The sequence below is a fragment of the Oncorhynchus kisutch genome, linkage group LG2 (genome assembly GCF_002021735.2).
Source record: "Oncorhynchus kisutch isolate 150728-3 linkage group LG2, Okis_V2, whole genome shotgun sequence".
Classification (NCBI taxonomy): Eukaryota; Metazoa; Chordata; class Actinopteri; order Salmoniformes; family Salmonidae; genus Oncorhynchus; species Oncorhynchus kisutch.
The window spans coordinates 16,475,759-16,503,610 of NC_034175.2; the positions used below are offsets into that span (position 1 = coordinate 16,475,759).

At 41.9% G+C, this 27,852-nt stretch overlaps 1 protein-coding gene across 1 annotated transcript; it reads left to right on the plus strand.

Annotated features, from left to right (window-relative positions):
* The first annotated feature begins 7,345 nt into the window (after nucleotides 1–7,345).
* kiaa0319 (KIAA0319 ortholog) lies at nucleotides 7,346–27,630 on the plus strand. The gene is made up of 18 exons (XM_031788839.1): nucleotides 7,346–7,730; nucleotides 8,759–8,836; nucleotides 9,501–10,159; nucleotides 10,723–10,894; nucleotides 11,040–11,102; nucleotides 11,232–11,324; nucleotides 18,651–18,783; nucleotides 19,145–19,356; nucleotides 19,544–19,709; nucleotides 19,819–19,967; nucleotides 20,250–20,401; nucleotides 20,542–20,680; nucleotides 23,017–23,176; nucleotides 23,395–23,531; nucleotides 23,744–23,866; nucleotides 23,975–24,065; nucleotides 25,817–25,908; nucleotides 25,999–27,630. The coding sequence occupies exons 2-18, from the start codon at nucleotides 8,785–8,787 to the stop codon at nucleotides 26,154–26,156; spliced, it is 2,751 nt and encodes a 916-aa protein (XP_031644699.1). The 5' UTR covers nucleotides 7,346–7,730; nucleotides 8,759–8,784; the 3' UTR covers nucleotides 26,157–27,630.
* The last annotated feature ends 222 nt before the right edge of the window (nucleotides 27,631–27,852 follow it).

Here is a 27,852-nt window from a genome sequence, read left to right on the forward strand (position 1 = left end):
GGTGACATTTCCACCTGGATGACAGCACATAATCAGCAAGACGGAGATGCTCTTCATCCGAGGGAATGCCTGCCCATTCACAGATGTTAGATAATCCGAGATGATCACATGTTATTTACATTCCAGCCCTTGTCAGCTCCAGATTTGACTACTTCAACTCACACCCTGCTGGAATCCCTGCATTCTCAGATTCCCCGCTGTTATTAATCTCTATATTGTAATCAATAAAGTGTTTCAAAATGCTGTACTTTTATTAACATATAATGTTCAGATCATTCCTGAGAGAGAAGGGGTGTAATATCTCCAGATGGGCGTGTGGTACCCTTCCTCACCCATGCCAACAAGATGTTACTTCTTGTGGGGTCTTTGCTTTGACAGTAAGTATTAGAGTATAAGTAATGTACAATTAACCTACTGAAAGTATACTGACTAAAAGGCAAAACAGAGCTGTCAAATTATATTATAGCTGTGTCATTGTATACTTGAGAATTATGATCTTAGGTGTAACATAATTTTGTTGGGGAAAACTGAAATGCCCATCAAACTTTTTTCCCCAGTTTGCTGAATTTGTTCTGAAAGACAATTCGATTGTCTTTTCAAATACGGACAAAGATTTTAACATCATGAGAGAAGAAATAGCAGTCACTCTCCTCCAAAACACTGGTATGTTACATTTCTAATTTAATATAATTGTAGATAAATAAATAAAAACATTTATATGGATTTTTCAAGGTTATCTTTGATCCAACTTCTGACTAGATGGCCACTAAAACACATGTATTTAAATAATGATGTTACAAGAAACCTATACTATTCCCTTGTTCCCTGCTCCCTGTTTGCTCAGAAAAATACATGTAAAGATGTATAAACTACTTGACATTATGTTTTGCTAGATGACCTGAGCCAACTGTGCCACTTCTGTGGGAAGGTGGACAATAATGAGGAAGACACTATCTGGGTAATTGCTTGTTCACTTCTAAAGGCACATTTTTAGGAGTACGAATTTGTATAAGCAGTAATATTTATGGAGGTAGTATCATCCACTTTCTCTGATAATTAAATTATTGTAATTCAAGAAAATGTATTTAATGTTTTAAATATATTAACATTTTTCATCATACATTTCAGATTGGTTGTGACCGCTGCCCACGATGGTTCCACCAGTCCTGTATGAAAACCATCCTATCATTGGAGGATTGTGTGTGCGCTGCCTGTCAGGACTAGGTTAGGTTTAAGTTCCAGGCAACGGTATCACCTGGAAAACCTTCCATAAAAACTGGAATAAATGTTCAGTCGAGCTGTTGTAGCTTTCCAATATTTTTTTATGTTATTTATTGTCTTTTTATATTTGATTTACTGTCATTTTATATCTTATTATGCAAATATCAAAATTAGAGGTAGACCGATTAATCGGCATGGCCGATTTCAAGTTTTCATAACAATCGGTAATCAGCATTTTTGGATGCTGATTATGGCCGTTTACATTGCACTCCACGAAGAGACTTCACGGCAGGCTGACCACCTGTTCTGAGAGTGCAGCAAGGAGCCAAGGTAAGTTGCTAGCTAGCATTAAACGTATCTTGTAAAAAACAATCAATCTTCGCATAATCACTAGTTCACTACACATGGTTGATGATATTACTAGTTAAAATAGCTTGTCCTGCGTTGTATATAATCAATGCGGTGCCTGTTCATTTATCATCTAATCACACCCTACTTCGCCAAACGGGGGATGATTTCACAAAAGCGCATTCGTGAAAAAAGCGCAATCGTTGCACGAATGTACCTAAACATAAGCATCAATGCCTTTCTTAAAATCAATACACAGAAGTATATATTTTTAAACTTGCATATTTAGTTAAAAGAAATCCAGGTTAGCAGGCAATATTAACTAGGGAAATTGTGTCACTTCTCTTGCATTCATTACACGCAGAGTCAGGGTATATGCAACAGTTTGGGCCACCTGGCTCGTTGCAAACTAATTTCCCATAATTTTACATAATTATGACATAACATTGAAGGTTCTGCAATGTAACAGCAATATTTACACTTCGGGTTGCAGCCCGTTCAATAATATACTGAACGGTTCCGTATTTGACTGAAAAAATAAAGGTTTTGTTTTCAAAATGATAGTGCCCAGATATGACCATATTAATGACCAACAGCTCGTCTTTCTGTGTTTATTATATTATAATTAACTCTATGATTTGATAGAGCAGTCTGACTGAGCGGTCGTAGGCGGCAACAGGCTCGTAAGCATTCATTCAAACAGCACTACTGAGTTTGCCAGCAGCTCTTAGCAATGCTTGATCACAGCGCTGTTTATAACTTCAAACCTGTCAACTCCTGAGATTAGGCTGGCAATGCTAAAGTGCCTATTAGAACATCCAATAGTCAAAAATATATGAAGTACAAATGGTATAGAGAGAAATAGTTGACGCATCATAATAACTACAACCTAATACTTCTTAACTGGGAATATTGAAGAACTGGGAATATTGAACCACCAGCTTTCATATGTTCTCATGTTCTGAGTAAGGAACTTAAACGTTAGCTTTTTTACATGGCACATATTGCACTTTTACTTTCTTCTCCAAAACTGTGTTTTTGCATTATTTAAACCAAATTGAGCATCTTTCATTATTTATTTGAGACTAAATAGATTTTATTTATGTATTATATTAAGTTAAAATAAGTGTTCATTGTTCATTCAGTATTGTTGTAATTGTCATTATTACAAATATACATATAAAAATCAGCCGATTAATCGGTATCGGCTTTTTGTTGGTCCGCCAATAATCGGTATCGGCAATGGCATTGAAAAATCATAATCGGTCAAACTCTAATCAAAATGTGTATATCTTATTTAATGTTTGTTAACAAACATAACTTTCTGTGATGTTTTTGTGTTATTGTGTGATAATATTTGTGTATTATCATTATTTTCTTAAACATTACAAAATGTTTCTAAAATAAATATGTATGTTTCTTTATACTCTAGTTTTGCTTTCTGTAGCACACACTACTGGTCAACAGGAGCTACCAAAATGATTCTGAAGCCTTTCTGTGGCCCACATCAGAGTCAAATACTTTCTATAGAACAAACTTCACATCAGGATAGGCAACCGAAATGAATAATTCATGTATGTGTGTTATATTAACCATAGAGAAGGGAGTAAAACGTAGGCAAGAAATAAACATTTCGGACCAACTACTAGTCGAATAAGACATGGGAGAGATGACGAATTTTGGCACAACACCCCCACCGAGCCTAGTATAACCTATCGTAAACATATCTGGTTTGTCACTTACCTTTTCACTGAGTCTTGTTGCTTGTCCCCCATCTCTGTTCACCTTTTCACTTTTACACAGCCGTTTCCACCACAGGTACAAATACAAACTGCATCCAGCTCCACTTACTCCCAACTGACAGAGCAGGCCTACAGGTCCTTTCCAAATAAGGTGACATGTAAATTAGTCTGCTTACTTAAAACTTCACAGCCAGTGAAAGAGCAGGGCACCAAATTCAAAACATCAAAAATCTCATAATTAAAATTCCTCAAACATACACGTATCTTATACCATTTTAAAGGTAATATTGTTGTTAATCCCACCACAGTGTCCGATTTCAAATATGCTTTACAGCAAAAGCACCACAAACGATTATGTTAGGTCACCACCAAACGACAATAAACACAGCCATTTTTTCCAGCCAAAGATAGCAGTCACAAAAAGCACAAATAGAGGTAAAAATTAATCACTAACCTTTGATGATCTTCATCAGATGACACTCATGTTACACAATACATGTATGTTTTGTTTGATAAAGTTCATATTTATCAAAATATGAGTTTACAATTGGCGCGTTACATTCACTAGTTCCAAAAACATCCAGTGATTTTGCATAGCCACATCATTCAACAGAAATACTCATCATAAATGTAGATGATAATACAATGGAATATAATATAAACATGGAAGTATAGATATACCTCTCCTTAATGCAACCACAATGTCTGATTTCAAAAAAACTTTACAGAATAAGCAAACCATGCAATAATCTGAGACGGCGCTCAGAAAAATAGTAAAAATAGCCGCCATGTTGGCATCAAAATAAACAAGAAATGACATGAAAAATATTCCCTTACCTTTGATTATCTTCATCAGAAAGCACTACAGGAATCCCAGGTCCACAATAAATGTTTTTTTTGTTCGATAATGTCCGTTATTTATGTCCAAATACCTCCTTTTGTTAGCGCGTTTTGTATACATATCAAAACGCTCATTCTGGTCAGCGTTACGTCGGACAAAATCTTCAAAAAGTTATATTACAGGTCGAAGAAACATTTCAAACTAAGTACAGAATCAATCATTAGGATGTTTTTAACATATAGCTTCAATAAAGTTCCAATCGGAGTATTCCTTTGTGTCTTGATGAGCAATGGAACGCAAGTGGATACCATGAGGAATGCGCATGATCAGAAAATGGCTGGCTGCCAGTCACCTGATACATTCTGCTCTCATTCAGTCCCACAACACAGTAGAAGTCTCATTCAAATTTCTATAGACGGTTGACATCTAGTGGAAGCCCTAGGAAGTGAAACATCATTAATATCTCAAGGGGATTTCAATGGGAACTGTGGTGAATACATACCAAGCTCAGATTTCTCATTTCCTGTTTTGATTTCTCCTCAGGATTTTGCCTGCCATATGAGTTCTGTTATACTCACAGGCATCATTAACACAGTTTTAGAAACTTTAGAGTGTTTTCTATCCAATACTACTAATAATATGCATATATTAGCAACTGAGACTGAGGAGCAGGCCGTTTACTTTGGGCAACTTATTCATCCAAGCTACTCAATATTGCCCCCCAGCCATAAGAAGTTTAGCCAACATGCTATATAGTAATGCAGATTTTCAAATTCAGACTATAAAAATAAATACAACCATGACGGACTGTGGATTGCAGTGGAAATTCAGTCTGGAAATGTTGGTTTCTGTCACACCCTGACCATAGTTTGCTTTGTATGTTTCTATGTTTTGTTTGGTCAGGGTGTGATCTGAGTGGGCATTCTATGTTGGATGTCTTGTTTGTCTGTTTCTGTGTTTGGGCCTGATATGGTTCTCAATAAGAGGCAGGTGTTAGTCATTGTCTCTGATTGGGAGCCATATTTAGGTGGCCTGTTTTGTGTTGAGTTTTGTGGGTGATTGTTCCTGTCTTTGTGTTTGTTACACCAGATAGGGCTGTTTTCGTTTTTTTCATGTTTTCTTGTTTTTTTTGTATATTGTTCTATTTTCATCTTTATTAAAGATGTATCACAATAACCACGCTGCGTTTTGGTCCGCCTCTCCATCAACAGAAGAAGCCCGTTACAGTTTCAATTCTTCGTAAATACACCCCCTCTCAAGAGAAACCATGCAGTCATTGGGTGAAACTGAAAGTGAACTGACAAGGGCCGGACAACAATAATAATAATAATAATAGGTGTTGTATTATTATTATATTATTATATTATATATTATTCTATATATATATTATTATATTATTATATTATATTATTATAGTTCAGTTTTTTTTTCTGTTGACAGTCCTGTTTGAAAATCCAATAAATATATGCATAAAAAAAGTAGTAAATTATAATAATAGGTATAATGGTGATGATGGCTTAAGTATCTTATATGCCTATACCTATAAGGTTCATTATTATCTTTGAACATTAAATTATTCTGTATACAGTACCAGTCAAAAGTTTGGACACACCTACTCATTCAAGGGTTTTTCTTTATTTTGACTATTTCCCACATTGTAGAATAATAGTGAACACATCAAAACTAAGAAATAACACATATGGAGTCATTTAGTAACAAAAAGGGTGTTATATTTTATATTTGAGATTCTTCAAAGTAGCCACCCTTTGCCAATATGACAGCTTTGCACACTCTTGGCATTTTCTCAACCAGCTTCATGAGGAATGCATTTCAATTAACAGGTGTGCCTTGTTAATTTGTAGAATTTCTTTCCTTCTTAATGTATTTGAGTCAAACAGTTGTGTTGTGACAAGGTAGGGGTGGTATACAGAAGATAGCTCTATTTGGTAAAAGACAAAGTCAATATTATGGCAAGATCAGCTCAAATAAGCAAGTAGAAATGACAGTCCATCATTACTTTAACACATGAAAATCAGTCAATCCGGAAAATTTCAAGAACTTTGAAAGTTTCTTCAAGTGCAGTCGCAAAAGCCATGAAGCGCTATGATGAAACTGGCTCCCTTATGAGGATCCCCACAGGAAAGGAAGACCCAGAGTTACCTCTGCTGCAGAGGATACGTTCATTAAAGTTACCAGCCTCAGAAATTGCAGCCGAAATAAATGCTTTACAGAGTTCAAGTAACAGAAACATCTCGACATCAACTGTTCAGAGGAGATTGCGAATCAGGCCTTCATGGTCGAATTGATGAAAAGAAACCACTACTAAAGGACACAAATAATAAGAAGAGACTTGCTTGGGCCAAGAAGCACGAGCAATGGACAATAGACCGGTGGAAATCTGTCCTTTGGTCTGATGAGTCCAAATTTGAGATTTTTGGTTCCAACCACTGTGTCTTTATGAGATGCAGAGTAGATGTACCGATGATCTCCGCATGTGTGGTTCCCACCGTGAAGCATGGAGGACGAGGTGTGATGGTGCTTTGCTGGGGACACTGTCTAACTGTCTGTGATGTATTTAGAATTCAAGGCAAAAACAACCAGCATGGCCACCACAGCATTCTGCAGCGATATGCCTTCCTATCTTGTTTTGGCTTAGTGGGACAATAATTTGTTTTTCAACAGGACAATGACCAAAAACACACCTCCAGGCTGTGTAAGGGCTATTTGACCAAGAAAGAGAGTGATGGAGTGCTGCATCTGATGACCTGGCCTCCACAATCACCCGACCTTAAACCAATTGCGATGGTTTGGGGTGAGTTGGACCGAAGAGTGAAGGAAAAGCAGCCAACAAGTGCTCAGCATATGTGGGAACTCCTTCAAGACTGTTGGAAAATCATTCCAGGTGAAGCTGGTTGAGAGAATGTGCCAAGAGTGTGCAAAGCTTTCATCAAGGCAAATGTTTGCTACTTTGAATAATCTAAAATCTATTTTGATTTGTTTAAAACTTTTTTGGTTACTACATGATTCCATGTGTTATTTCATAGTTTTGATGTTTTCCCTATAAGTCTACGTTGAAAATAATAAAAATTAAGAAAAACCCTTGAATGAGTAGGTGTGTCCAAACTTTTGACTGGTACTGTATATTAAAGATATATCGTCCCCCTCCCCTGATATATCCCGCTGGCGACACTTCCTCCCCTTGCATGGAAGGCAAGCCACCGAAGCCAGTGAGCAGCATGACATGAGCAGCTTTTCCCCGAATATCAGTGCGCACTAATTTTGCTCAGCTGCAGAGCAAATTGCCTCTCGAGACCTACCACCACCCAGTCGGCTGCGCCCAAAAGAGCTACAAAGGATGTCTACCGGTAACAGCAGCAGGGGAACAGTGGAAAGGGATGGTGCAGTAGCTGGCGTGAACAAGACTGTAGCAACCCACCCGAGCTAGGCGTATTTCGACTGGTGAGCACCGGGAATTTACACCCTCTCTACAAAATGCCAGCATAATTTGTCTTATCGACTGGAACAACGACTTTCACTTCTACCGCTATTTGGATACATTGTTGCACCCTTCATCATTGGTGAGTGTCTCACGTGTAGCTACATCTTTCGCAAGTGCTGTATGAGCAGTGAGTAATGGAGGGCTGCTTAGAATAGTTGAACTGCTTGGCTTGCTTGGTAGTATCTATTTAAATTCGATATCTTGTTGTAGGCTACACATTCGAACCATGTTATCTCCTCAACAACCGCGAGGTTAGTAGGCTAATGACGTTAGCTTCTGTGTTGCAGACCCCAGTCCAGAAAACAGTTGGTTGCGTCATCATCAAATGCCTCATGAAACCTTTTTTCTCCACCTTCCCTCAGTTGCTGTCCTTGGTGCTGGAACAGCGCTTTATAATACAAGGGATGTGGATGGAGAAAGTAAAGGAAATCAGCTTGTTGACTTTATTGGATGTTGTGTTTTAGTGCGACCACACATTACCAATATGTTAGGTTTACTCATGATTAAGTAATTGATTCATTAATTAGTTATTTAGAGAGCCTTCTATGGTGTCAGCTTATTCAGTGACTTTCTCAGCATGGTATGCAAAAGGACAGATAATGGGGATCAATTCTGAGTTCAAATTCAATGCTTTGTCCTGAGTTCAAATACAGTGACCAACAGTGACCCTTGATCTGTAGCCCTATATCAGAATCACACTTTATCCTAACCACTACCCTTAACAATTAGCTGAAACAACTTAAATATATGATAATTGTTTACCTACACAGTAAGCAGAAGCAACAGACCAGTAAGCACACAGTATGGTGACAGTAGTAACAGGTTCCCACCAGTAGAGTCCACCATGGGAGGTATGGGCAGAGAGTGGTGCTGTGTCATCCTTGCCAAGGTGGCATGTGGCTTTACACGGAGTCACACACGATCCACTCAACATGAGGCAGGAGGATACTGACGGTCATTCTCTGTGGGTAGGAGAGTCCATGTTGCTTTTGTGTGTGAGTATCAAAGTGGTCATTGGTAGATACAGTAGGTGATGTGTGATTATTATTATTATTATTAATATCTGGGACAATGTGTAATGTGTCTGTGATTTCTTCTGTGTTCCAGGTTTAGATCAGTCTGTCCAGTGCATCATGCAGACAGGAGCTCACCTGCTTCTCTGTCTCATCCTGCACTATGTGGAAGGTTAGGGGACATCTTTAAAATGACATTCTTGTGACTGTACCTCATGTTAAATGAATATTTTTGCTGTGTGTTCTATGTTGTATACTTGTATTGTAGCATAAAGTTAACAAACAGGAGTCATGTTTGTATTGAGTTTCTGATTCCCATATTGTCAAAAAGACAATGGTTTCACAAGAGATGCTTTTCGGGGGTTAAAATGAACAATTAATAACAGGATAATGAACCCAAATGTGCCCTTTAAGCTTATTGATTCATTCTAATGGGGCAGTATATTTGGGTGATGTTTACCAGGATCTGCTTGTGCACTCAATATCCCCTTATGAGAGCAGCAGAAGAATTACGTTTGCTGTTATTGAGTCCATTTATTCATTATCGTACACTCGCCACTATGACACAAAGAAAGCAGCTGATGCCTTTTGCCTATGTTATCAGATGATATTGTTGAGAGCTAAGATGTGAGTATACCTAGGCTCGCAGTATCAGTGAAGTGATCGCTGAATAATTCATGCTAGTTTCCCTCCGTTTAATGGTTCCATCTGGTTGACGCCTTAGTGGAGCATGTTGGAAGGTGACTCTTTCTGATTTTATTGCTGACCTTTACTAAATATAAGCAAAGTATAAGCAAAAGCTGTTTTACCATATATCTCTGTGCTCTGTACCATAGCTGCAGAGGCGTCACAGTGCTGGCAGGGTGCGACCTATTCAGAGGCTGTGGTCTCCCCGGCCCTGAGGAGCAGCAATATCTTGCGGGTGCCGGACGTGTCATCTCTGGCGCAGTGTGCCGGGGCCTGTTGTGATCTGCCCGGTTGTAACCTGGCCTGGCTGTTTGAGCGTCGCTGCTACATCCTCAGCTGCCAGCAGAGGGAGAACTGCCAGCCCAGACAGAGACCTGGAGCTGATTCCTATATGGCCTTCCTGCAGAGAGGACCCCCCCAGACCCTGCTGCTCCAGTCTCTGGTCAGGGGGGAGCCCTATCCCAGTCGCTGGAGGCCCCACCCCTCTGGGGACGTGGAGGCACTGAAGGACCTAGCCCTGTTAGATGGGCCCCAGACAGATTTTGGTGACCCAGGTGGGATGGATTTGGAATACCCTGAGAGTGAACTTGGCCCTGAGGATAACGGTAGGGATCTTCCAGATTGGCCTGCAGCATTGGAAGGGAGGGATGGTTTCAACCTATCGGAAAGTGAAGGCAGGTTAGAGGGGCTGGGATTTGCAACAGAAGGGGCTGAGAGCAGCCTGCCCAGTCCTTCCACTGGGGCGACAGTCAACCAGGGGGCACCCCCCGGCGACCCCACGTCTGGCGATACACCTGAAAACAAGAAAGTAAGTGTCAGATGGAACAATGGGCAGGAATCATGACGCAACAAGAAATTATGGCATGGATAGGGTTGCAGGCAGTGTGAGGACCACATACATGTTTGTCAGGACATGGTGGAAATGATACTGAGTTACATAGATGTTCTACGTTCCATTGATCTAATACAGTAATTAGGATTTAGATAGCTCACAATTAGTGAACAAACTGGCCATGAAAAAGCAGTCTGTCTAAATTTACATTTTAAATAGGGTTACTTCCCTGAGGTATGATAAACGGTCACCCAGCTGACAGTCTGCATATATGTGTGTGTTATTACAGTGGCATTTTGCTGACTCAACTGCTCTGTAGTCACATTCACTCAGCGCGCCTGACCTTCACGTATCCTTTGAGGATAGGACATAGTGTAATCCATATAGCTTTTCTTGCTAATGTAGGCTTGTCAGCCATTCCCAGGAGGGGGATTTGGAGAGAGTGTCAATTTGGGAATGAGACATACAGGTTCTATATTAGAGAGTCTTCATTTACTAATACGAATAGTCATGTATTTTCTGTTGTGTTTTCATTGTAGGATAGTGAACTACAGAACACATCCATGGCCAGCTCAGGGCCAACATTCACGCCCAAACCACAGAATGACAGTGTTCACTCCTCCCAACCGAGCCAAATAAGGACTTTCCATCCCAATAAAGCCCCATCTCATCTGTCCAGTACTGTACCCCTGACCACATCCACACAGACAGGTACTGCAATAGGTTTTTGTTCATTGGATTTTTTAAACCTTTATTGGTGATTGTAGGTAGTCTTTCATATTCTTTGTTCTCCCTGTTACATAACATGTTTCTATCTCATATTTTCTTGTCTCTGTATAATCTGACAATGCTGTAGAGCTAACATTGCCAAGGGACACAGTGGAGCTGGTAGCCTCCGTCGGCCCAGAGCCCCAAACTGGTACAGTCACAAACACAAGGGTTTTTACAAGCATGATTGGAAGTTTATTTCCTGGATTAATTAGAAAGGGCACACAGCAGTCACACATGGCTGACAGTCCTAATGGATGGAATATCTCTTACTTTACAGTGGCGAGAAGGAACCAGACCCCCAATGCCGTCACCATCCCAGTAACCGAGGTCGTGTCACTTCCTGCCAGCTCAACCATCATCAAGGGCAGCCGTAAGTATGAAATAGTTGGCTTTGGATGGTGACTACCCTTACCATAATTTTACTCTTTACTTTTAGAGTAGGCCTACTAAAGATAAATATATATCAGATGAATGATCAGTCACAGCTCCGATGTACCATAAAACACACTAATATGAATACAAATACTACACACTGACTGTGTGGTTAATGTAAAAGTATATTTTCAAACTAATAGATGCTGCAAACCTAAACTTAAAAGCAAATGTTGTTAGTGCTTGTGTGTGTATGGTGATTGGCTATGTGGCTGGGTGCAAATTCATCTGAGTAAATATCAATGATTCTCGACTTCTTCTGGCTGGGAGGGATATTGAAGAAGCGTTTGGATTTAAGTCCTACTCGTCCTACTCGTTCCATCTTGCTGGTTGTTCTCTTCTGTCCCCTGGCAGACTCCCCTGAGGTACAGGTTGAGCTTCCTCATTCCATCTGGCTGGCTGTTCTCTTCTGTCCCCTGCCAGACTGTCACGTTCTGACCTTAGTTCCTTTATTATGTCTTTGTGTTAGTTTGGTCAGGGTGTGAGTTGGTGTGGGTAGTCTATGTTATCTTTTCTATGTTGTATTTCTGTGTTTAGCCTGGTATGGTTCTCAATCAGAGGCAGTTGTCGATTGTTGTCTCTGATTGAGAATCATACTTAGGTAGCCTGTTTTCCCCATGTTGGTTGTGGGTGATTATTTGTGGGTGATTATTTTCCATGTCAGTGTTTGCTCCATACGGGACTGTGTCGGTTTCCATTTATTCTCTTATTCTTTTTGTTTTCTGTGTTCAGTTATATTTCATTAAAATTATATTATGGACACTTACTCTCTTTAATCCCTTGCTGATAGACGATTTATCTGACGTACTGGCAGAGCCCCCTTCCATCTAGATGGCTGTTGTCTTCAGTCCGGGTTTCACCCTGTTGCAGCTTGAGGATCACTTTAGGCCTCTGCAGTTGGCTCTATTTATTTCTGTATTATTGTTAACTTCCAATCAAATATATTTATATATCCCTTCTTAGATCAGCTGATATCTCAAAGTGCTGTACAGAACCCAGCCTAAAACCCCAAACAGCAAGCAATGCAGGTGTAGAAGCACGGTGGCTAGGAAAAACTCCCTAGAAAGGCCAAAACCTAGGAAGAAACCTAGAGAGGAACCAGGCTATGAGGGGTGGCCAGTCCTCTTCTGGCTGTGCCAGGTGGAGATTATAACAGAACATGGCCAAGATGTTCAAATGTTCATGAATGACCAGCATGGTCAAATAATAATAATCACAGTAGTTGTCGAGGGTGCAACATGTCAGCACCTCAGGAGTAAATGTCAGTAGGCTTTTCATAGCCAATCATTGAGAGTATCTCTACCGCTCCTGCTGTCTCTAGAGAGTTGAAAACAGCAGGTCTGGGACAGGTAGCATGTCTGGTGAACAGGTCAGGGTTCAGGTAGAACCATTGAAACTGGAGCAGCAGCACGGCCAGGTGGACTGGGAACAGCAAGGAGTCATCATGCCAGGTAGTCCTGAGGCATGGTCCTAGGGCTCAGGTCCTCCGAGAGAGAGAAAGGGAGAATTAAAAAGAGCATACTTAAAATCACACAGGACACCGGATAAGACAGGAGAAATACTCCAGATATAACAGACTGACCCTAGCCCCCCGACACATAAACTACTGCAGCATAAATACTGGAGGCTGAGACAGGAGGGGTCAGAAGACACTGTGGCCCCATCCGATGATACCCCCAGACAGGGCCAAACAGGCAGGATATAACCCCACCCACTTTACCAAAGCACAGCCCCTACACCACTTGAGGGATATCTTCAACCACCAACTTACCATCCTGAGACAAGGCCGAGTATAGCCCACAAGATCTCCTCCATGGCACAACCCAAGGGGGGGGGGGGGGCAACCCAGACAGGAAGACCACGTCCGTGACTCAACCCACTCAATTGACGCACCCCTCCTAGGGATGGCATGGAAGAGCACCAGTAAGCCAGTGACTCAGCCCCTGTAATAGGGTTAGAGGCAGAGAATCCCAGTGGAGAGAGGGGAACTGGCCAGGCAGAGACAGCAAGGGCGGTTCGTTGCTCCAGTGCCTTTCCGTTCACCTTCACACTACTGATCCAGACTACACTCAATCATAGGACCTACTGAAGAGATGAGTCTTCAGTAAATACTTAAAATGGAGCTCTATAGGAGAAAGCCCTGCCTCCAGCTGTTTTGCTTAGAAATTCTAGGGACAATTAGGAGGCCTAATTGTATGTACGGCAGGACCAAATCGGAAAGATAGGTAGGAGCAAGCTCATGTAATGCTTTGTAGGTTAGCAGTAAAACCTTGAAATCAGCACTTGCCTTAACAGGCAGCCAGTGTAGGGAGGCTAGCACTGGAGTAATATGATCAAATGTTGTGGTCCTAGTCAGGATTATAGCAGAGTAACACAGAGGTCCTTCATAGTTTTATTTGAGATGACTGTACAACCATCAAGATTAATTGCCAGATTCAACAGAAGATCTCCTTGTTTCTTGGGACCTGGAACAAGCATCTCTGTTTTGTCTGAGTTTAAAAGTAGAACGTTTGCAGCCATCCACTTCCTTATGTCTGAAACACAGGCTTCCAGCGAGGGCAATTTTGGGGCTTCACCATGTTTCATTGAAATCTACAGCTGTGTGTCATCCGCGTAGCAGTGAAAGTTAACATTATGTTTTCGAATGACACCCCCAAGAGGTAAAATATATAGTGAAAACAATAGTGGTCCTAAAACGGAATCTCGAGGAACACCGAAATTTACAGTTGATTTGTCAGAGGACAAACCGTCCACAGAGACAAACTGATATCTTACAGAAAAGATCTAAACCAGGCCAGAACTTGTCCGTGTAGACCAATTTGGTTTTCCAATCTCTCCAAAAGAATGTGGTGATCGATGGTATCAAAAGCAGCACTAAGGTCTAGTAGCACGAGGACAGATCAGAGCCTTGGTCTGACGCCATTAAAAGTTAATTTACCACCTTCACAAGTGCAGTCTCAGTCCTATGATGGGGTCTAAATCTAGACTGAAGCATTTGGTATACATTTTTTGTCTTCAGGAAGGCAGTGAGTTGCTGCGCAACAGCTTTTTCTAACATTTATGAGAGGAATGGGAGATTCGATATAGGCAGATAGTTTTAAAAATATTTTCTGGGTCAAGGTTTGGCTTTTTCAAGAGAAGCTTTATTACTGCCACTTTTAGTGAGTTTGGTACACATCCGGAGGATAGAGAGCCGTTTATTATGTTCAACATAGGAGGGCCAAGCACAGGAATCAGCTCTTTCAGTAGTTTAGCTGGAATAGGGTCCAGTATGCAGCTTGAAGGTTTAGAGGCCATGATTATTTTCATCGTTGTGTCAAGAGATATAGTACAAAAACACTTGAGTGTCTCCCTTGATCCTAGGTCCTGGCAGAGTTGTACAGACTCAGGACAACTGAGCTTTGGAGGAATACGCAGATTTAAAGAGGAGTCCGTAATTTGCTTTCTAATGAACATGATCTTTTCCTCAAAGAATTTAATGAATTTATTACTGCTGAAGTGAAGGCCATCCTCTCTTGGGGAATGTTGCTTTTTTAGGGAGCTTTGCGACAGTATCAAAAATAAATTTAGGATTGTTCATATTTTCCTCAATTAAATTGGAAAAATAGGATGATCAAGCAGCAGTGAGGGCTCTTCGATACTGCACGGTACTGTCTTTCCAAGCTAGTCGGAAGACTTCCAGTTTGGTGTGGCGCCATTTCCGTTCCAATTTTCTGGAAGCTTGCATAAGAGCTTGGATATTTTGTGTATACCAGGGAGCTAATTTCTTATGACAAATGATTTTAGGTTTTAGGGGTGTGGCTGCATCTAGGGTATTGCGCAAGGTTAAATTGAGTTCCTCAGTTAGGTGGTAAACTGATTTTTGTCCCCTGACGTCCTTGGGTAGGCAAAGGGAGTCTGGAAGGGCATCAAGGAATCTTTGGGTTGTCTGAGAATTTATAGCATGAATTTTGATGATCCTTGGTTGGGGTCTGAGCAGATTATTTGTTGCGATTGCAAACATAATACAATGGTGGTCCGATAGTCCAGGATTATGAGGAAAAACATTAAGATCCACAAAACTGAGTCGATGATGGCTCCGAAAGCCTTTTGGAGTGGGTCTGTGGACTTTTCCATGTGAATATTAAAGTCACCAAAAATTTGAATATTATCTGCTATGACTACAAGGTCCGATAGGAATTCAGGCAACTCAGTGAGGAACGCTGTATATGGCCCAGAAGGTCTGTAAACAGTAGCATTAAAACGTGATTGAGTAGGCTGCACAGATTTCATGATTAGAAGCTCAAAAGACAAAAATGTTTTTGTTTTGTTTTGTAAATTCAAATTTGCTATCGTAAATATTAGCAACACTTCCGCCTTTGCAGGATGTGTGGTGGATATGTTCACTAGTGTAACCAGGAGGTGAGGCCTCATTTAACACAGTAAATTCATCAGGCTTAAGCCATGTTTCAGTCAGGCCAATCACATCAAGATTATGATCAGTGATTCATTGACTATAACTGCCTTGGAAGTGAGGGATCTAACATTAAGGAGCCCTATTTTGAGATGTGAGGTATCACAATCTCTTTCAATAATGGCAGGAATGGAGGAGGTTTTTATTCTAGTGAGATTGCTAAGGCAAACACCGCCATGTTTAGTTTTGCCCAACCTAGGTCGAGGCACAGACACGGTCTCAATGGGGATAGCTGAGCTGACTACACTGACTGTGCTAGTGGCAGACTCCACTAAGCTGGCAGGCTGGCTAACAGCCTGCTGCCTGGCCTGCACCCTATTTCATTGTGGAGCTAGGGGAGTTAGAGCCCTGTCTATGTTCGTAGATAAGATAAGAGCACCCCTTCAACTATGGGGTCTGTCACTCCTCAACAGGCCAGGCTTAGTCCTGTTTGTGGGTGAGTCCCAGAAAGAGGGCCAATTATCTACAAATTCAATTTTTGGGGAGGGGCAGAAAACCGTTTTTAACCAGCGATTGAGTTGTGAGATTCTGCTGTAGAGCTCATCACTCCCCCTAACTGGGAGGGGGCCAGAGACAATTACTCGATGCCGACACATCTTTCTAGCTGATTTACACGCTGAAGCTATGTTGCGCTTGGTGACCTCTGACTGTTTCATCCTAACATCGTTGGTGCCGACGTGGATAACAATATCTCTATACTCTCTACACTCGCCAGTTTTAGCTTTAGCCAGCACCATCTTCAGATTAGCCTTAACGTCGGTAGCCCTGCCCCCTGGTAAACAGTGTATGATCGCTGGATGATTCGTTTTAAGTCTAATACTGCGGGTAATGGGGTCGCCAATGACTAGTGTTTTCAATTTGTCAGAGCTAATGGTGGGAGGCTTTGGCGTCTCAAACCCCGTAACAGGAGGAGTAGAGTAGACTCCGACTCGCTGCTTAATGGGGAGAACCGGTTGAAAGATTCTGTCGGCTGAATGAGCGACACTGGTTGAGCATTCCTACAGCATTTCCCTCCAGAAGCCATGAGAAATTTGTCCAGCAGCGGGGACTGAGCAAGGGGATTTATACTACTATCTGTACTTACTGGTGGCACAGACGCTGTTTCATTCTTTCCTACACTGAAATTACTCTTGCTTAACGATTGTGTCTGAAGCTGGGCTTGCAGCACGGCTGTCCTCGCCGTAAGGCGATTGTTCTCTTGTATATTATGAGTACAGCGACAAAGCGCCCCGAGTGAAAAAGTTGAATGAAAAAAAGTTGAGTGAGGGAAAAACTAAAAGTAAGAACCGTAAGGTTGTCAGGTAGCAAAGTAAGGTTAGCAACAAAACACACAGCAGCACGTAAACAAGTCTGCAAGTTGTGACCGGAAATGACACCAATCTTCCAATCTTTTCATTTTTTTCTTTGTTAAGTTGTTCAGCTGCTTCTCTGTCAGTGGGCAGGTAACGTGGCCATGCACCTGACTGGCACTGCCCTCCACATGCTGCACAGCACTCTGGGACAAGACTGGACACTGTGAGACCCGCTGGGACAGCTTAGAACATGACACAGCCATCTGAGATGAGCCTAGACAACCAACCTTCCTCAGGATCATCCTGATTTCATTGGAGTTTCTGGGGTCAACAAGCAGGATGGACTCATATAGGACTTTGGCCTTTTGGGGCTTTGACGGGTGCAGGTCACCAGTAGGGGCTTTGCCCTTTGAGCCAAGAGATGGAGCTGTGACTTTTCCCCTTGGAGACCAGAGATTTAGCATGTAGGCCACTGTCACTTTGGAAAAAGTGATTCTCCTCTGACTTAAATATATGAAATGTGGGGAAAATGTTGATTGAGTTTACAAGCGGAATTTACATTCGGGTTGCATTTTAAAATAAACAATGTCAAATACTGAAAAAAGAGATACTAGAACAAAACATCCCAATAAAAGAGGGCAACAAAGAAGTGGCCATTTCCACCGTGGCGTGTATATTCTACTTCTAATCGCCTTATAAACTAACAATTACTGTATTATTGTAAACAAAATAAGCTATCTGTTTCAAGTATTGTGTAATTGAATAGTCTGCATATAATACTATATAGCTGGGGTGGCAGGTAGCCTTGTGGTTAGGAGCGTTGGGCCAGTAACCAAATCCCAGAGCCGACTAGGTGAAAGATCTGTCTGTGCCCTTGACCCAGGCACTTAACCCTAGTTGCTCCTGTATTTCACTCTGGAAAAGAGTGTCTGCTAAATTACTAAAATGTAAAGGTAAGACCATATTCATTCAATCGAGAAATGGTTTTCGTATCAGCTTGTTCTTTCTTTTCCAAGTTTGTAACAACCTCAATAAATAATTTGTTTTAGCTTTTGGCTTCATGTAATATCTAAATATTTATCATCATGACAGTCCCCCAAAATGAGAAATGGTAAGGAGAAATGTTCCCCTGTGGATGTTGAGATGCTGCTGGACATGGTGTTGATGAATCAGTAGAGGGCAGTCTTCCTCTTGTCACCAGAGCAGTAGTATCAGACAGATGAATGAACATTACAGATCAAGGAGTTTAGTCTAATATCAAATACTGGACTAAGAGCCATTAGGGCATGCACACTCAAATGCTCCAACATTTATTGATGTGAAACAAAAACAATGTTTAAATCGAGGATGAAGATCTGTTTTGGGTCGTTTCAATGTCTTACTGCTGTATTTAAATAACGTTAGCCAGTATTTCAATTTGTCCTATCCAATTATTTGACTATGAATTCTATCAAGCACCCACCTAATGATATATTATGTTGTCCGTTTGTCCTATCTTGTGTTTGATGGTCCCTCACAGAGAGTACTGATGATGGAGTGATCCTCAGCCATCACTGGGAGCAGGTTGGAGGTCCATCCATAGAGCTTGGAGCTTTCTCGGACACACAGATTCTCAACCTATCCAACCTTGCCCCTGGGGAGTACACGTTCAGGTATGGATAGGACCTCTGTGGCCTAGACTTGGGGTCCAATTCAATTTAATCTCAGTCAATTCAAGGATTGAAAATCAAATAATGAATGGAAGAAAAAATAGTTTGGGTATGCTGCTCTACCATGGAACACAGGTCAGACTGCACTAATAATTACAGTATATGGTCTCTATTAATCATAGTTGGTGTTTAACCAAGAAGAATACAGGACCAAAGGTTTTCTGCCTTCAGATAGTTATATCTATGAATGAAGCCTCATGGAAACGTGACATAGATACTGTGTAAGCCATTACCATCAATGTTTCCCCCACCACTACAATACAAGCGTACAAGAGTAGCTGGATTCATAATGATTTTTTTCCAGGTTGACCATTACAGATTCTGCCGGGTTGTCAGACTCCACCACGGCTACAGTGAAGGTTATTCAGCCAGTGGAGAATGACCGACTGCCCTACCCCAGCCATGACACCCTCATTCCCACCTCCAGCCCTGGCCTTGCTGCTACCCTGGCCCACAGACAGGGTGACCCTACTGCAGCCACCTCCTCTGTCACTACCGCTGCCACTCAGATGACAGGTAAATGACATAAGGACAGTATTAAGATTATAACAGAGTATCAGATGTGTTCTACAACATTAGATTGTCCTCAAGCAGTTTACCTCAGGCATTCCTTTACCTTAGTCCACCTAGTAGTAAACCCAAGGGTATCAAAACATGCATAGGACATGTTTCAACAAATTATCTGTTTTGCTCTGTCCCATAGAGAACAAAAACACCCCCATAGCTGAGGTCAAGGTGTCAAACGGAGCCCCTGTGGCTGTAGTGGGTCCTAACAGGCAGCTGACCCTCCCAGTGAGCAGCGTTACCCTGGACGGAAGCAGCAGCACTGATGACCACGCCGTTACTAGCTACCACTGGGACACCATCAGGTACCAACGCTGTTCATATAGGTCAAAGGTTGTGTCCAGAAAAGTCTATAAAGATATGAAGAACAAGCTGAAGAGCTTTCTCATTATGCTTTTCTGTGTTGTTTTTTAGAGGTCCTCCAGGGTCAAGGACAGAGGGTGTGGACAAGCCCGTAGCCATAGTAACGGGCCTAAGAGCGGGCCGCTATACATTTAGTCTGACTGTGAGTGACCAGGAAGGGCTGACAGACAGTGCCTTTCTCACAGTCAGGGTTCAAGAGGGTAAGAAAACACAGGTTGGCATTTATTGGGATGACTCATGTACTGGAGGCAGCTCTGCAGAGTGGTCACTAGCTGGCACAGTCACAAAGCAATACAATTGGATTTTAAACCTAACCTTAACCACACTGCTAACCCTAATAATAATTAATGACAAACGTCAACCTGCTAAGAAAACACACAATGCTTCAAACACAGCAAAACTGTTAAAAACAAGATGAGACATCATCACCCAGGCTGGTTGAGTATGATAGTACTCATCTATAGCCTGTTGTCCATCCTCAGCCAGAAGCCTTCCCCCTGTAGCACATGCCAGCGGCAGCCATACCCTCACCTTGCCCAACAACTCCCTGGTGCTCAGAGGCTCAGTGACGGATGGTGACCCAGCCGAGGTGCACTTCCTCTGGGTCCGGGACAGTCAGAGCCCTGCTGCTGGGGTGAGTGAGAGGGGTCTTGATACATAGGTATACGGTAAATATAGTTTGAACTTGTAATATGCTGTTAGCTAAACTGGTAGGAAGGTAGGAAGTAGGAACTACTTTAAGGTAGGAACTACTCTGTCCTGTTGTTTCCCCAGGATGTGCTGTATGGTTCAGAGCAGCAGGCCTTCCTGTACCTGGCCAACTTGGTGGAGGGGACCTATGTGTTCCAGCTGCATGTCACAGATACCCAGGGACGCAGCAGCACCGCCACAGCCACCGTGGAAGTGCGGCCAGGTAGATGTGTGTGCTCAGACTGTGTTTCCCCACGGACCATGCCGAGCATTCGGAGGAAGAGCTGAACAGCACGTACAGCACACAGTGGGGCAAAAAATTATTTAGTCAGAATTTATTTGCAAATTATGGTGGAAAATAAGTATTTGGTCAATAACAAAAGTTTATCTCAATACTTTGTTATATACCCTTTGTTGGCAATGACAGAGGTCAAACGTTTTCTGTAAGTCTTCACAAGGTTTTCACACACTGTTGATGGTATTTTGGCCCATTCCTCCATGCAGATCTCCTCTAGAGCAGTGATGTTTTGGGGCTGTTGCTGGGCAACTCCCTCCAAAGATTTTCTATGGGGTTGAGATCTGGAGACTGGCTAGGCCACTCCAGGACCTTGAAATGCTTCTTACGAAGCCACTCCTTCGTTGCCTGGGCGGTGTGTTTGGGATTATTGTCATGCTGAAAGACCCAGCCACGTTTCATCTTCAATGCCCTTGCTGATGGAAGGAGGTTTTCACTCAAAATCTCACGATACATGGCGCCATTCATTCTTTCCTTTACACGGATCAGTCGTCCTGGTCCCTTTGCAGAAAAACAGCCCCAAAGCATGATGTTTCCACCCCCATGCTTCACAGTAGGTATGGTGTTCTTTGGATGCAACTCAACATTCTTTGTCCTCCAAACACGACGAGTTTAGTTTTTACCAAAAAGTTATATTTTGGTTTCATCTGACCATATGACATTCTCCCAATCTTCTTCTGGATCATCCAAATGCTCTCTAGCAAACTTCAGACGGGCCTGGACATGTACTGGCTTAAGCAGGGGGACACGTCTGGCACTGCAGGATTTGAGTCCCTGGCGGCATAGTGTGTTACTGATGGTAGGCTTTGTTACTTTGGTCCCAGCTCTCTGCAGGTCATTCACTAGGTCCCCCCGTGTGGTTCTGTGATTTTTGCTCGCCGTTCTTGTGATCATTTTGACCCCACGGGGTGAGATCTTGCGTGGAGCCCCAGATCGAGGGAGATTATCAGTGGTCTTGCATGTCTTCCATTTCCTAATAATTGCTCCCACAGTTGATTTCTTCAAAACAAGCTGCTTACCTATTGCAGATTCAGTCATCCCAGCCTGGTGCAGGTCTACAATTTTGTTTCTGGTGTCCTTTGACAGCTCTTTGGTCTTGGCCATAGTGGGGTTTGGAGTGTGACTGTTTGAGGTTGTGGACAGGTGTCTTTTATACTGATAACAAGTTCAAACAGGTGCCATTAATACAGGTAACGAGTGGAGGACAGAGGAGCCTCTTAAAGAAGAAGTTACAGGTCTGTGAGAGCCAGAAATCTTGCTTGTTTGTAGGTGACCAACTTATTTTCCACCATCATTTGCAAATAAATTCATAAAAAATCCTAAAATGTGATTATCTGGATTTTTTTTCCTAATTTTGTCTGTCATAGTTGAAGTGTACCTATGATCAAAATTACAGGCCTCTCTCATCTTTTTAAGTGGGAGAACTTGCACAATTGGTGGCTGACTAAATACTTTTTTGCCCCACTGTATGTGTGTTCTGTCAGAGTGTGTATGTTCTCAGACAGTGTGTGTGTGTCCACTGTCATGGAAATTTCCTGTATTACTAAATAAGGAGAGTTACAAACCACACACCAGTCAGAGTTATACATAAACTTAATATTTTAAAGAAATGAGCTTCACCATAGCCCTGTGACTCTCAGATCAATTCAGTGTCTATAAATGAATTCTCTGAGAGTGCTTACAAAATGGCAACTGAGGTCTTTTATAGCAAAGATCCACCCCTCTCAAATCACAATGACGAACCACAGGTCTTAAGAAAACTGCACAAAGTAAGACTTTTACTTGAGAGAGGAGTATCCCATAGCCAGATAGCATTAGCTATAAATTATTGTTCAGTTTGCTCTCTTAGACGAGGTTCTACTTCTCGTTCTTGGTACTTCCTATTACTAAAACATTACCTCATCCAATGGCATATATCAATTGTCAATTCTAGATACACCCATCTCAAATACAACCCCTCCTGGACAAGCTCACGGAGAGGAGTGAGCCTCTAGGTCATATACTATGAAAGACAAGTTTCGACATCAGATGGGACATACAACGGTTCCAGACACTGCCATACTCCTCCCCCCAATGGGAAAAGTAGGGAGTGACTGGTGTACAGACATTGTGGAGCCCTTCACCCTCACATATGAAGACAATCCTGACCTCTCCCCTCTCTGGGCCCCAAGTGACTTTCCACATAAGCATATTTATGAAAGTAGATACAACATCTTATTTATCAATGTTACCTAACTAATTCTGATTCTGCTACGACACCACAGACATTGGTGGTCGTGAGGAGGTAGAGGTGGAGATGTTGGTGGCGCTGGCCCAGGTGAGTGTGTCACAGAAGGACACAGTGCTCAGACAGTTGGCAGCACTGCTCCACGTCCTGGACAATGACATCCACCTCAGGTGCCTATGGGGACACTCAGATCTCAGGTACTGCCCAATGCAGCAAACACATACAAAACATACATGGTTGTGTTTTTACACATTGTATTACTGCATTGTTTGTGTGTGTGTGTGTGTGTGTGTGTGTGTGTGTGTGTGTGTGTGTGTGTGTGTGTGTGTGTGTGTGTGTGTGTGTGTGTGTGTGTGTGTGTGTGTGTGTGTGTGTGTGTGTGTGTGTGTGTGTGTGTGTGTGTGTGTGTGTGTAGCACAGTGCTGAGGTTCTCAGTGCAGGGTCCTGAGGGACCAGTCCCTGGTCCTAAACTGGCCAGTGTGCTGCGTGGTCAGCTGCTGAGGGAGAAGACTGACTACCTGCTCTTCAGAGTCCTTCGAGTGGATACAGTCAGTGAGTACCACAACACAGAACACCACATCTTGCCTTATCATACCATATTATATCAAAGCCTGTTATAGACCATCTCTGATTCTATTACATGAGATATTAAATTAGACTAGATCTCATCACTTGGTGACTAAGAAAGCTGTCTATCTTTGTCCTCTGCCGTGATGTATGCTGATCCTGTTTGTGTATTGGTGTTCATCCCACACCCCACACAGTGTGCTTGCTCCGCTGCTCGGGCCATGGGACGTGTGACCCAATCACCAAGGAGTGTGTCTGTGACCCCTTTTGGACGGAGAACCTCATTCGCAGGTTCTTTGGCGACGGAGAGAGCAACTGTGGTGAGCTATGTTCATTCATCGGTCCTGAGAGGATGACATAGTTTTTGCCCCGTCTGCTGTGAGATGCTACATTCACAGTGCCAGTCCTTTCTCTCTTCTGTTTGGCAGAGTGGCGGGTTCTCTACTTCATCCTGTCCTTCTTCATGGTCATTGTCTTCATCGTGACAGTCACTTGGGCATGTGTGTACTGCTGCAAAAGGTGACTTTTCTTTTAGTGCTCAGACACACAGCAAGGTCCTATATAGATTTTATGATTAGCTGTTTGTTAAAGGCCCAGTGCAGTAAAACATGTGATTTCCTGTGTTTTATATATACACTATCGTTCAAAGGTTTGGGGTCACTTAGAAATGTCCTTGTTTTTGAAAGAAAAGCACATTTTTTGTACATTAAAATAACATCAAATTGATCAGAAATACAGTGTAGACATTGTTAATGTTGTAAATGACTATTGTAGCTGGAAACGGCTGATTATTTTATGGAATATCTACATAGGCGTACAGAGGCCGATTATCAGCAACTATCAGTCCTGTGTTCCAATGGCACGTTGTGTTAGCTAATCCAATTTATAATTTTAAAAGGCTAATTGATCATTAGAAAACCGTTTTGCAATTATGTTAGCACAACTGAAAACTGTTGTTCTGATGAAAGAAGCAATAAAACTGGCCTTTAGACTAGTTGAGTATCTGGAACATCAGCATTTGTGATTTCGATTATAGGCTCAAAATGTCCAGAAACAAATAACTTTCTTCTGAAACTCGTCAGTCTATTCTTGTTCTGAGAAATTGAAAGCTATTCCAAGCGAGAAATTGCCAAGAAACTGAAGATCTCGTACAACGCTACTTCCTTCACAGAACAGCACAAACTGTCTCTAACCAGAATAGAAAGTGGGAGGCCCCGGTGCACAACTGAGCAAGAGGACAAGTACATTAGAGTGTCTAGTTTGAGAAACAGTCGCCTCACAAATCCTCAACTGGGAGCTTCATTAAATAGTCCCCACAAAAACCACCAGTCTCAACGTCAACAGTAAAGAGATGACTCCGGGATGCTGGCCTTCTAGGCAAAGTTGAAAAGAAAAAGCCATATCTTAGTCTGGCCAATAAAAATAAAATATTAAGATGGACAAAAGAACACAGACACTGGACAGAGGTACTCTCCCTTAGAAGGCCAGCATCCCAGATTCGCCTCTTCACGGAAAAGCAGCCAACAAGTTCTAAGCATATGCGGGAACTCCTTCAAGACTGTTGGAAAAGCATTCCAGGTGAAGCTGGTTGAGAGAATGCCAAGTGTGCAAATCTGTCATCAAGGCAAAAGGTGGCTACTTTGAAGAATCTTAAATATAAAATATATTTGGATTTGTTTAACACTTTTTTGGTTACTACATAATTCCATGTTATTTCATAGTTAGGATGTCTTCACTATTATTCTACAATGTAGAAAATAGTACAAATAAAGAAAAACCCTGGAATGAGTTGGTGTGTCCAAACTTGACTGGTACTGTATATATACAGTATTTCCACACTATGACGTTGGAATAATACTGTGAAATTGTGAAAATTATGATAATGCCATTTTAGTGTAAGAGCTGTTTGAAAAGACTGCCTGAAATTACTGCCTGTTTTGGTTGGATGGGGTTTTGGCCTGCCTGGTGACATCGCCTGGTGGTAAATTAGTTAATAGACCAATAAGAAAGAGAGTTCCAATCCTCTCTGCCAATAACAGCAAGTTTTCAGTTTCCCCCTCCCCACTCAGACCACTCCCAGAAAGTCCTAGCAAAATTGTTGCTTGAGAAATGGCTTTTAGCAAACAAGTACTTTTTTGTATCTTTTAAACTATTTTAATTGAAAACAATCATGGTAAGGTACTTCATTGTTACCTGGAAATTATTTGATATTGAGATTTTTTTTAAAGGCTGCATTGGAACTTCAATAGAAATGTGTTTTTTATGTTTAGGAGGAGTCGCACTAAGGTCAGGAAGAAAACCAAGTACACTATACTGGACAACATGGACGAACAGGAGAAAATGGAGCTAAGGCCCAAATACAGTAAGTGTCTGATTTTTCAATCAACACATTTCAAAACATTCCTGTTTTTGGTGACCCTGCCATGATCTACCCAGTCTGTCCCCTTCTCAGACATCAAACACAGGAGCACAGAGCACAACTCCAGCCTCATGATGTCCGAGTCAGAGCTGGACAGTGACCAGGACACCATCTTCAGCCGAGACCGACCGGTCCGGAGCAGAAACCGGACCAATGCTCAGGCTGCCCGCAACGGGAACACCTTCGGATGAGTAGGAACACACAGAACTGGGGTGGTTATCAGACAACATGAGTGAAACCCACTTTTGGGATTATGGCAGGGGTGCACAGCTTGAGTGCCATAGTGTCTGCTTGTTTTCGGTCTCGTCTTCTATTCAAATACTGGTTACAACCAGGTGTGTACTTTCTATGACATTCATTGGATAACTCAGCACCAGGGAGATGTGAAAATCCAAGGGCCGTAGAATACTATAGTTGGGCATCCCTGGATTCTGGGAACTAACAGTAGCATTGAGTTTACATGCATACAGACTGTTTGAATGATTCGACACTAAGTATGAAGGTGCTCTTTGTGAGGAGCACAGTGAGGTTCTGTGGCCTCACATACTTCTACAGATAACCAGATTGGTGAATGTACATACAACTATCCATTATGCATACTAGTCTACCGACTACTACTGACCTTTAACTTTGCCTTGTTATCCAATAATGTTTTTTTTACTGTCATTATTCTATAGGAAATGGAGACAAGCCCAACCCTGGTTGTGAGCGTCTGATGCCTCTCCTGTAAATTATTTGACAAATTGGATTTGTCAAAATGGCTTGAGTGCACATTTGAGAAAAAGTGTCATGATTCTTACATTTACTACCCAAAGTCCATCTTGTGATGCTACTCGTGAATGATTTAATCAGAATCTAACTCAATTTCTCTGTGATCTCTCTCTATGAGTGTCTTGGACTTTGACACAATACAACACAGCATTTTACTGTATCTGAACTACTGTATTGAGCTTGCACCCTTGTCCTCCAAACTAGGGGTATAGTTTTGGTATCTTTCTCATTTTAAAGCTTATTTATGCTAAATAAGCATAATAGGTCTCATAAATGGGCCCGAAGAAACAGAACCAGGCATTTCATGGGACAATCCATAAAGGTGCCAAACTGCACTATGCACCATAAACCTGTGGCTGACAGAGACCCTGTTCTATCCAAGTACTTGGCAAAGCATCCTTTCTTCCTTCCCTTGGTAAGATCTATTATCTAACTTGAACATGGTGGGTGACATGCTTTCAATCAGTAATTCCTTTGTGTAATGATGGATTTTTTGCCTCCTGAATTCAGTGTCAGAGAATGTCAGATTACATGAGTATAGTGCAAAATAATGATTGACAGGACAGTCAGGACAGGAGTTTAAGGGTTAAGAAGAGGACTGTTGGATTTGATAAGTAACGTTACTATGCAGGACAGGTAACCATTGATGGAATGGATGAAATACTTTAGACATTAAAGCAACATAACCATGTCCAATGGTTGCTTTACATTTTTTGTTCTCGTAAGCGACTGGGGAGATATTTCCCCAATATGGACGGAAACACTAACAGTCATGGATTTTTCCCATTACACCACCCACTTTTTGGTATTTGCTCTGTTTACTTCACTAATTACAGCTACCAATGTTTTTACAGATAATATATTGCCAGAAATAAAACAAATGCATCAAATCAATGAACAGTGTACTGAATTCTGTGTAATTGTCTTTCCTGTCCAAAAGGGATAGTAAGATGTAAGGCAGTGTTTCCCAACCCTGGTTCTCCAATTCCCTCGACAGCACACATTTTATTGTAACCCTGGACAAGCACACCTGACTAAACAAAAGTGTGTACTGTTGGGAGTACTCGAGGACCAAGGTTGGGAAACACTAATCTAAGGTAAACCAAATTAAATTGT

What these genes read in the sequence shown, in the direction of transcription:
- kiaa0319 (XM_031788839.1), top strand. Translation starts at nt 8,785, where the DNA reads ATGCAGACAGGAGCTCACCTGCTTCTCTGTCTCATCCTGCACTATGTG. An exon ending in CACAGTCAGGGTTCAAGAGG is followed by an intron (nt 19,968 to 20,249) that starts GTAAGAAAACAC and finishes GTCCATCCTCAG; the next exon opens with CCAGAAGCCTTCCCCCTGTA. An exon ending in GGAGCTAAGGCCCAAATACA is followed by an intron (nt 25,909 to 25,998) that starts GTAAGTGTCTGA and finishes TCCCCTTCTCAG; the next exon opens with ACATCAAACACAGGAGCACA.